This window comes from Pristiophorus japonicus, chromosome 4, assembly GCF_044704955.1.
Source record: "Pristiophorus japonicus isolate sPriJap1 chromosome 4, sPriJap1.hap1, whole genome shotgun sequence".
Taxonomy (NCBI): domain Eukaryota; kingdom Metazoa; phylum Chordata; class Chondrichthyes; family Pristiophoridae; genus Pristiophorus; species Pristiophorus japonicus.
The window spans coordinates 125,155,419-125,166,418 of record NC_091980.1 but is presented as its reverse complement, the minus strand read 5'-3'; the positions used below and the strand labels follow the sequence as shown (position 1 = coordinate 125,166,418).

Sequence of the window (11,000 nt, the reverse complement as noted above, 5' to 3'; positions counted from 1 at the left end):
TAGATGCTCATTGCTGTGAATCACTGAAGGCAATTTGACAGTTAATCTGTCCAGAGGCCAAGAAGGAACATACATTATAAAATCTGAGAATCTATGTAACCAGTAACATCTACTGGAATGCTTCATTTTCTACTTATCAATTATAAAACACAGGAGGTTTAGCCAACTAGGAATTACATTGTCAAATATCCTTGTCCCACATAGGGTTTTGACAGTCGTGGCTGACGAATATAATTGTATTTGAGTCACAACACAGGAACTGGGCCTGAGCTCCAGAGAAGAGAATTTTGCACAAAGGTTGCCATGGACACCAACATGCAATCCCATAAGTGGAATACAGACCACTAAAATTCAGTGACGAATGCAGCCATAGCATTGACCTGCAATTATGTTCCCTTGTCTCGTTTTCGGCAAGAACTTCTCTGCTGGTTAGATTTTCATTTTTAGAGATCAGCTCAAATGCTGAGTATTTTGTCCTGCTGTTTTACAGACGCTGGGTTTATAATTAGGTTAAGTAGCTGTTATCTGGAAGTCACGTTCCAGATAGAATTTACTATTGATGCCACTCTGATGCAGCTTTGGTTCAGGAAACCAGCAGATTAGAGCTTCAGGTCTGGAAACCAGCAGGAGTCAGGGCTTTGGGTTAGAAAACCAGCAGGAATCAGGGCTTTGGGTCGGAACCAGCAGCAATCAGGGCTTTGGGTTAGGAAACCAGCAGCAATCAGGGCTTTGGGTTAGGAAACCAGCAGGAGTCAGGGCTTTGGGTTAGGAAACCAGCAGGAATCAGAGCTTTGGGTTAGAAAACCAGCAGCAATCAGGGCTTTGGGTTAGGAAACCAGCAGGAGTCAGGGCTTTGGGTTAGGAAACCAGCAGCAATCAGGGCTTTGGGGTAGAAACCCAGCAGGAATCAGAGTTTTGGGTTAGAAAACCAGCAGCAATCAGGGCCTTGGGGTAGAAAATCAGCAGCAATCGGGGCTTTGGGTTAGAACAACAGCAGGAATCAGGGCTTTAGGTTAGAAAACCAGCAGGAATCAGGGCTTTGGGTTAGGAAACCAGCAGGAATCAGAGCTTTGGGTTAGAAAACCAGCAGCAATCAGGGCTTTGGGTTAGGAAACCAGCAGGAGTCAGGGCTTTGGGTTAGGAAACCAGCAGCAATCAGGGCTTTGGGGTAGAAAATCAGCAGCAATCGGGGCTTTGGGTTAGGAAACCAGCAGGAATCAGAGCTTTGGGTTAGAAAACCAGCAGCAATCAGGGCTTTGGGGTAGAAACCCAGCAGGAATCAGAGCTTTGGGTTAGAAAACCAGCAGCAATCAGGGCTTTGGGGTAGAAACCCAGCAGAAATCAGAGCTTTGGGTTAGAAAACCAGCAGCAATCAGGGCTTTGGGGTAGAAAATCAGCAGCAATCGGGGCTTTGGGTTAGAAAACCAGCAGCAATCAGGGCTTTGGGGTAGAAACCCAGCAGGAATCAGGGCTTTGGGTTAGAAAACCAGCAGGAATCAGGGCTTTGGGTTAGAAAACCAGCAGGAATCAGGGCTTTGGGTTAGAAAACCAGCAGCAATCAGGGCTTTGGGTTAGAAAACCAGCAACAATCAGGGCTTTGGGTTAGAAAACCAGCAGGAATCAGGTTTTGGGTTATGAAAACCAGCAGCAATCATGGCTTTGGAATGAAATGGAATAACGAAGGCTGCAATTTCCTGATCTGTGCTCCCCACAATTCCCAGGCTTTGCCAAGAGCTTGCAATCAGAGATTCAATCCTTTGATGTGAAAGTGTTAAGCAGTGTGCTATCCAGTCCGCATCTTCGTTCTCTCTGACCTCAGTTCCCTTGGTTCTTTTCTCTTGTATTACTGGTGCCAACAGGAAGAAGGCTTTTAGAAATAGTTGCCAGCTCTCCAATTTTATCTTCTGTGTATTCTTGTGCGAAGAATCGTATTGTGAGGCCAACTCATTTTACTCTGACGACCGATTGTGCCTGTGCCTATTATTGTTAAATGAATGAAAGGGTGGTGGTGGCTGTGAATTAGATGGCTCAGTGCATGGAATAGGAAGAGTAGGTATTCTCACTGAGGAAGAAGTCATCTTATATGTGTGGTGTCAAAGGTCCTATGCAAAAGTGAAAGAAAGAAATTGATGCCATTGTGCTTTGCAAGCACAAAACTGTTCTCAACAGGAGGGATGAAGTGCTTGATCGACCATAGTCAGCAAGCCTGATTCACCAGATAATCGTGTACTAACCCCCACTTGCTCATCATAAGCCATTGCTGTCATCAAGTCTCATTTACCCATCACCCCTGTGCTCACTGACGGCAGTGCCTCGATTTTAAAATGATCACAAAATGAACTGCTGAGTATTTCCAGCATTTTCTAACTTTATTACAGAATCTACTTGTTTGGAGGTAAGAAACAATGGCCCTGAAATTCCAGTCAGAGGCTTCCTTTGGACAAACGACTCCGACCTGAAATTTCTCTACTAATGTACATGATGGTCCTGGAGACGCTTTGGATTTCCGTTGGAGGCCTTCTTTCCATGCGCTTCACAATGCGTCCATGTTTTCTAGACACGGACGGAGAAGCTGGAGTCATGGTACGGTATTCCCATTGATAATAATGGGAACTTCGATTTTATGAGTTCCCATTACTATCAATGAGAATAACCCCCTAAAACACCCAAACATATAACATAAATAAAAAAAACACCACACATATTTAAAATAAATTGAAATTAAAGTTAATTAAATGTTTTAGAAAAAATATAAATTTTGGGAGTTTTTTTTAATGTGTTTTAATAAGGTTTAAAATAAACTTACCTTAGTGGACAGGGTTTTTATTATAAAAATGTGTATTTAAATGTTATTTTTTTATGTTTTAAAACTCTTACACTGGTAAAAGTAACCAAGCGCCTGATTTATCAGGCATAAAAGTTTGAAGGACATTTGCCGGGCAAGAGATGTGCAAATAGCCCAATCTCGCCCGTCCTTCTCCCGGGGATGCGGAGGATCTGATCTTGACAGATCGGAAAAGCCGTTTTTCGGCGCATGCCCACTGCGTGCCAAAAAACGACTTTTGTGAGGCCTCGCCGGGTCCGTGTATTCCGTACGGGACCCGGCAAGGCCGGAATATCAGGGCCACGAAAGGAGTTATTACGCTACTTGGTGTATTTTATAGGCCACCAAAATAGCAGGAAGAGCATAGAGGAACAAATTTGCAAAGAAGTTATTGAGAGATGCAAGAGCCATCGAGTAGTGATAATGGAAGATTTTAGGGCCAAAATTCGGTAACCACTGTGAGGCAGAACTTCCTGCGCCCGGCAGCAAAATTGAGGTTACCGACTCTGACAGGAAGTGGTGTGCAATGTTGCACGCTCCACTTCCTCTCTGGGGCGGGACTGGGACGCTAACCGCGGGAATTTCCAGCGCTACGTGGAGCGCCGCATAGCGCTGGCGGGAGCAGAGTCCTTCCCTTCCGTTAAGAGGAAAGCACACTGCTGACTCTGCATCGGAGAAGAGGGGCCACCACTTCACCACCGGGGACCGGGGTGCTACGGCAGCAGCCCGGCAAAGAAGAAGGTCAGGTAGTGGTCCCTCGCCCTGGGGACACTAACTTAAGGCACGAACGATGCAAATTTCTTCCCCTTTAATTATTGAATGGGGCAGTGAATGTGTTAAGGGCAGAGAAGAGGAGGAATTTCTGAAGTGTGTTCAGGAGAATTTTCTTGATCAGTATGTTTCCTGCCCATGAGGAAGGAGGCATTGTTGGATCTAGTCCTGGGGAATGAAGTGGGTCAAATGGCGAATGTTACAATCGGGGAGCACCTCAGGAATAGTGATCATAGTATCGTAAGATTTAGATTAGTTATAGATTAAGACAAGAAGCAATCTTTCATAAAAATACTTAACTGGAGGCCAAATTTCAGTAAATTGTGGAGATATCTGGCCCAGGTAAATTGCAGTCAAAGACTGGCAGGCAGAAATGTAATGGAGCAATAGGCAGCCTTGAAAGAGGAGATGATTCGAGTACTGTCTAGATATATTCCCACACGAGGATAGAGAAGGCAAGCATAGCCAGAGCTCCCTGGATGTCGAAGAAGTTATAGAGTAGGATAAAGCAGAAAAATAGATAAGTTACCGGGTTCAGAGGGAGTGCATTCTGGGTTTCTGATGGAAGAAAGGGTAGAAATTGAGGAGGTAATGGCCACAATCTTCTAATCATCCTTAGATACAGGGGTGGTACCAAATGACTGGAGGATTTAGAAACATAGAAACATAGAAAATAGGTGCAGGAGTAGGCCATTCGGCCCTTCGAGCCTGCACCACCATTCAATATGATCTTGGCTGATCATTCACCTCAGTATCCCTTTCCTGCTTTCTCTCCATACCCCTTGATCCCTTTAGCCGTAAGGGCCATATCTAACTCCCTCTTGAATATATCCAATGAACATTTGCTAAAGTATCACATACTAGGCTTGTTAGCAAGATTGAAGCCCATGGTAACTACATGGAAATTGGCTCCACCACTGGAGGCCATGTTTTCAACTGCTGAGGCTTCAAGCTCTAGAATTCCCTTTGGTCATCTGCCTAATATTTCCTTTGTGGCTCGGTGTCAAATTTTGTTTGATAACACTCCTGTCTTATATAAATGCAAGTTGTTGTTGTGTTTGTTACCTTGAAAACTTCAACCAAATCACCCCTTAACCATCTAAATTCCAGGGAATACAACCCTAGTTTGTATAATTTCTCCTGGTAACTTAACCCTTGGAGTCCCAGTATCATTCGGTTAAATCTACGCTGCACTCTCTCATGAGACCGGTACTGAAATAATTTCTAAAATGGGGGGAATTAGATAGGCACACAGATTAATAGTGATATTAAAATGGTGGGCAATTCAGCTTTAATTGTATTTTTGCAAGAGTAATTTTCACAATTCATAATGTTGTTTGCAATTACAATCATTGAACAATATTTGCAACTAATAAAATACCAGGCCTCAAGTATCAACAGTCACTGTTTGGGAAGTTACTTCACTTGAGCAGCCCTTCCTCAGATCTTAAAATAAAGCAGTTTATGACCAATGAAATAAATATATTGCAGTCAGTGCCACTGAAAGAGGATCTGCCAAGGCAGATCTACAAATTACATCTATAGGGCTGAAAGCACAGTTTATTTGGACTTGACTGCGGTAACTTCTCTTGACCCACATCTCCTCCTTTACCCTCACTGAGGTATGTCTTGTCTTCCGGCTTCATCCAATATCGCTCTCACAAACTCCATCCTTAACATGGAACATATTTGTGACAAGGATACAGAGTAAAATTGGAACAAAATCTGTAAATGAAAAGCTGGTATCAAACAAAATGACCCTGAATCTGTGGAATTGTCATAAAAACCCAATTTGTTCACGAATGTCCTTTTGGAAAGGAAACCTGCCGTCCTTCCCTGGTCTGGCCTTGTCTGGTCTATCGACTCTGGATCAGTTCCTATGGACTGGAGGGTAGCTAACGTAACACCACTTTTTAAAAAAGGGAGAGAGAAAATGGGTAATTATAGACCGGTGAGCCTGACATCAGTAGTGGGGAAAAATGTTGGAATCAATTATTAAAGATGAAATAGCAGCGCATTTGGAAAGCAGTGACAGGATCAGTCCAAGTCAGCTTGGATTTATGAAAGGGAAATCATTCTTGACAAATCTTCTCGAATTTTTTGGGGATGTAATTAATAGAGTGGACAGGGGAGAACCAATGGATGTGGTATATATGGACTTTCAAAAAGGCTTTTGACAAGGTCCCACACAAGAGATTGGTGTGCAAAATTAAAGCACATGGTGTTGGGGGAAATGTACTGACGTGGATAGAGAAGTGGTTGGCAGACAGGAAGCAGAGAGTCGGGATAAACGGGTCCTTTTCAGAATGGCAGGCAGTGACTAGTGGGGTGCCACAGGGATCAGTGCTGGGACCCCAGCTATTTACAATGTACATTAATGATTTGGATGCAGGAATTGAGTGTAATATCTCCAAGTTTGCAGATGACACTAAGCTGGATGGCGGTGTGAGCTGTGAGGAGGATGCTAAAAGGCTGCAGGGTGACTTGGACAGGTTAGGTGAATAGGCAAATGCATGGCAGGTGCAGTATAATGTGGATAAATGTGAGGTTATCCACTTTTGGGGCAAAAATACGAAGGCAAAATATTATCTGAATGGTTGCAGATTAGGAAAAGGGGAGGTGCAACGAGACCTGGGTGTCATGGTATATCAGTCATTGAAAGTTGGCATGCAGGTACAGCAGGCGGTGAAGAAGGCAAGTGGTATGTTGGCCTTCATAGCTAGGGGATTTGAGTATAGGAGCAGGGAGGTCTTACTGCAGTTGTACAGGGCCTTATTGAGGCCTCACCTGGAATATTGTGTTCAGTTTTGTCTACTAATCTGAGGAAGGACGTTCTTGCTATTGAGGGAGTGCAGCGAAGGTTCATCAGACTGATTCCTGGGGTAGCAGTACTGACATATGAGGAGAGACTGGATCAACTGGGCCTGTATTCACTGGAGTTTAGAAGGATGAGAGGGGATCTCATAGAAACATATAAAATTCTGATGGGACTGGACAGGTTAGAGGCAGGAAGAATGTTCCCAATGTTGGGGAAGTCCAGAACCAGGGGACACAGTCTAAGGATAAGGGGTAAGCCGTTTAGGACTGAGATGAGCAGAAACTTCTTCACTCAGAGAGTTTTTAACCTGTGGAATTCCCTACTGCAGAGAGTTGTTGATGCCAGTTCATTGGATATATTCAAGAAGGAGTTAGATATGGTCCTTACGGCTAAAGGGATCAAGGGGTATGGAGAGAAAGAAGGAAAGGGGTACTGAGGTGAATGATCAGCCATGATCTTATTGAATGGCGGTGCAGGCTCGAAGGGCCGAATGGCCTACTCCTGCACCTATTTTCTATATTTCTATGTTTCTATGTGACTCCAGCCACACTATTGTGGTTTACTATTTTCTGCCCTCTAAAGAGGCCTCATAAGCCATCAGTTATATTAAACTGCTACCAGTATTTGAAGAAGGTCTACCGCAACCTTCTTGGGGAAGCTAGGGAAGATGGGAAATAAATGCTGGCCTTTCCAGAGAAGATCACATCCTGAGAATGAATAAAATAAAGTCTCAAGATCCTCAAAAAAAATGTTGGCACACTCAAAGGCACACACACATAGTCACAGCCACAAGTTTAATCAAGTGCTTCTACATTTAACCCTCCCAACCACTTTTTTACTGACAGGCTTGATTTGAGAAGAATAATCATTCAGCATTTGGAGCCTTGGCTGTTTCTTTCTTCTCCCATCTGTAGTCCTACGGATGTACAGACCAGCTGCATTGCTGGTCAACTGAAATGAGCTAACCGTTGACCTTCCTGATACACATAGCTCTGTGCTATCGGCGAGGCCTCGCAGTCTTTAGTGTAGCAGAGTTGACACGAACAGCCCCTAAACCAGCCAACAAGATTAACACATTACTTTCGAAAATATTCTCACAAGGCCATACTTATAATGGGAATCCAAACAAGTCATTTCTCAGGTTTGACAGCCACTGTCCATATAGGACTGATGGATAATATTTAGTGAAAGGATAGCTGGCTGATTCTGATTTGTAAAGGAAGCTGGTTTTGTCTCGTGAATATAAAACCATCCCTTTGGATCAAGGACACCAGGCAGGCTGCTGAAATAGTGCCACTGCAACAACAGGTGAGAGTTAGGGGCATTATTTGGTAGCCTATGGATCATATCCACACAGAAACTTGTTCGCTGCCATTGGGGGCTCCTCAGGTGTTTTACAGCAAGGGTAGAAACTGCAGCTTGTCACCAATGTTCCCTCTAATTTTTTGGGGGGCTGCGCTTACCCTTTAAGGAACTGAGCAGTCCATTCAAAAATCTGTGCATTCCCACAAGAACAAAAAATATCCAAAGACACACAACAGCAACAGATATATGTAAACAAAATGCAGATTGGATAAGTCCATCCGTTGAGGTGCTCAAGTCACTTTGGAGAGATCTGGAAAATGGCTAAAATTAAGATCTGTTAGGTGTCTACATCTTTGATCCAAGAGTCTGGCAGTTTAAGTCTGCCTTCCTGACAAAGTGTGCATTTCTCTGAGTGCAAGCAGGTACGGAGTAAAATCCAAGCTGGTGCTCCTTGAGTTCAACTAATTCAGGTTCATTGCACTCAGCAGAGTTAGTGGGATATTAAAACGGAGATAAATCCTGAAGACAAGCATCCTTCATTAGCAGTGGCTTACTGCGACAGAGCTGCCCTGAGATCCAATATTCACTGTTATTTATTTCACAGCTTGGTTTCTGTAAAGTATCTTGAGCCTAGAATTCATAGAATCATACAGCACATAAGGAGGCCATTCGGCCCATCTGGGAGAAACTGCAGTTCTGCCACCGTTGAAGTGTCATAATCAGGCACAGTGATGAAGGAGTTGGCTCATTGGGACTCAACGGGGATTCTGATAACCTGCCCTCTCGCGCTTCGCCTCTGTTCCCGTTATGGGGAACACGAAGAGTTGGAGCGGCTGCTCTAAGCGGGCGCTGCTTCGGATCCCACTCTGCAGGCCACGGCTGCACTGCTTTTCCGCTGTTAGAATTCTGTTCGGGAACACAGACTCTTTTGGTCCTTCGAAGCTTCCTGACGTGTGCTATGTGAAGGGGAAATCTTTGGGGCTGGTTTCTCATCCGGAGCCCCTGGGTTCCGTTCACCCTCGGTCGTACCTTTCTTTGGCTGGGTTTGAATTCCTGCACCTTTCTCTCTCCCAGTGTCTGACCCGGGAGGGTGAAGGCAGATCCCGGCTAGTTCTTCAGGAAGCTGCAGAAAGTCTGGAAGCACCAAGTGTTCCTTCTTCAGAAGGCCACGCTGATCATTGGCACGGCAACTCTGTGCTTTTGCCAACATCTCAAACAGTGCTGCAAGAGAAGAACAAAACTGCAGTCATATTGTAACTTTGTTGTACTAGTGACTTTTGCCACCCCCAATTCTCTCCCTTCCTGAAGGTAACAGTCAAAAGACAACGATCAGGAATGAATGCCAGAGCTGCTTCCTCTCATTATTCAAGCCTGAGGATGCTGAGTCCAACTGTAGTATCTCCACTATTGCCACAGGTGAGGTCAGTTAAATATGTACAGTTCAACGATTTAACCTTTTTGGTCAGTACAGTTCAAGTTCACATTAGACAGTACAAAAGCAAAATACTGCGGATGCTGGAATCTGAAATAAAAACTGAAAATGTTGGAAATCTCAGCAGATCAGGCAGAATCTGTGGAGCGAGAAACAGAGTTAATGTTTCAGTTCGATGACCTGATGTTCTGACAAAGGGTCATCGACCTGAAACATTAACTCTGTTTCTCGCCACAGGTGCTACCTGACCCACTGAGATTTCCAGCATTTTCTGGTTTTAGTTCACATTAGATTCACTAATCGACCTGACAACAACTCTCAAAGAACCCTCCCCTTGCTCCTCACTCCCTCTGCTCCACCATCCGTAGTTGTCTGTTCCGAAATGCTCCTGTCCGCGGGTATTGTGTTGCCCTGTCTGGTTGGACCATATTCTGGGAGGTTGGATCACATGACCTCCCACCCATACTCCTGCTATCACCTGACACATCGATCCTCCCGGCAATTGGCCAATAATGGCAGCTATAATACCCACAGTCTGCCATGCTCCAGAAACCGCTCTATCCATTGCATAATTTTACCGGTTAGAGTATGTTGGGCTAGGACCGCACTGCATTCTGGGCATGCTGCGGCCCTGCTGTCTGTTGTGAGCCCAGCTGGAGTGATCGCTTTTTCTCCCAGATCGCTCGCAGCAGAGTCCTGGAGATTAATCTCTAATTCCCGGGGACTCTAGGGCAATCCAGCAGGGTTGGCTACCTTACTTGGGACAGCCTAACAAGTCCCCCCAACTCCCCCGACTTTCTTACTTTCAATAAACCTCCAGAATCCTTCTCTTCAAACTGTGCATTTCCATCCCTCCACTACCCTAGCTCTCTCTGTTTCTCCCTTTGCCACTCCTGTTTCTTCAATTGTAGGGATTTAGCAATTATTCCTACCCGTAAGCAGCAAAGTTGTTTTTGTTTGTTTTACCTTCCACATCATAAGTCTTGCGGTACAGCTGCTTCCTCTCTTCATATTTTCCTTTACCTCTGCTTCTCCTAGTGGTCCGAGAGGGCAGGTTGGAGGTCTCCCTGGCTTCCTTTATGTCTGCGGAAGACTCCTGCTGATTCTGTTGATGGGATAATTTCATAAATCACAGTGCTCCTTGCAAACTACCGTCCTATCTCCAACATCCCTCGGGGTGAATTCAGCACTCCCACACTTCCGATGGAGAGTTGCGCACAAAAGGAGCAGTGAGTGGCGATAGTGCCACAACATTGATTCTCCGTCCCATGCTTTCTTTGTCCATATACCTGAGGTCATCAAAAACTCTGCTGCCTCTATCCTAACTCAAACCAAGTCCCGTTCACCCATCACCCTTTGCTGACTGACCTACATTGACTCCCAGTCCAGCAAGGCTTTAATTTTAAAATTCTCATCCTTGTTTTCCAATCCCTCTATGGTCTTGCTCCTCCCTATCTCTGTAATATACTCCAGCCCCACAACCCCATGAGATAGCTGTGTTCTTCCTAGTCTGGCCACTTGTGCATCCCTAATTCTAATCACTTCACCATTAGCGGCCGTACATTTAGCTGCCTAGACCCTAAGCTCTGGAACTCCCTCCCTAAACCACTTCGCCTCTCTATCTCTCTTTTCTCCTTTAAGTCACTCCTTAAAACATACCTCATTGACCAAGCTTTTGGTTATCTGTCCTAATATCTATGTGGCTCCGTGTAATATTTTATCTGATAACCCTCTTGGTAAAGCGCCATGGGAAATTTGATACATTAAAGGCACTTTATGAATGCAAGTTGTCTGCAACTGCCATTGGTTTTCTGATATTCAGAGAACAGTGTATTTCAGGCAGGGCACTC

General features: G+C 44.7%; 1 protein-coding gene across 3 annotated transcripts in view; it reads right to left on the bottom strand.

The window, feature by feature from the left end:
- Positions 1 to 4,878: 4,878 nt before the first annotated feature.
- LOC139263057 (regulator of G-protein signaling 14-like) overlaps positions 4,879 to 11,000 on the bottom strand; it is a 95,039-nt gene continuing 88,917 nt past the window's right edge. For all 3 annotated transcript variants that reach the window (XM_070878571.1, XM_070878572.1, XM_070878574.1), the window contains 2 exons: positions 10,117 to 10,255; positions 4,879 to 8,939 (listed from right to left, as the gene is read on the bottom strand). In XM_070878571.1, coding sequence (XP_070734672.1) covers positions 8,617 to 8,939; positions 10,117 to 10,255 — 462 coding nt within the window. In that variant the 3' untranslated portion in view covers positions 4,879 to 8,616. The remainder of the gene's footprint in view (positions 8,940 to 10,116; positions 10,256 to 11,000) is intronic.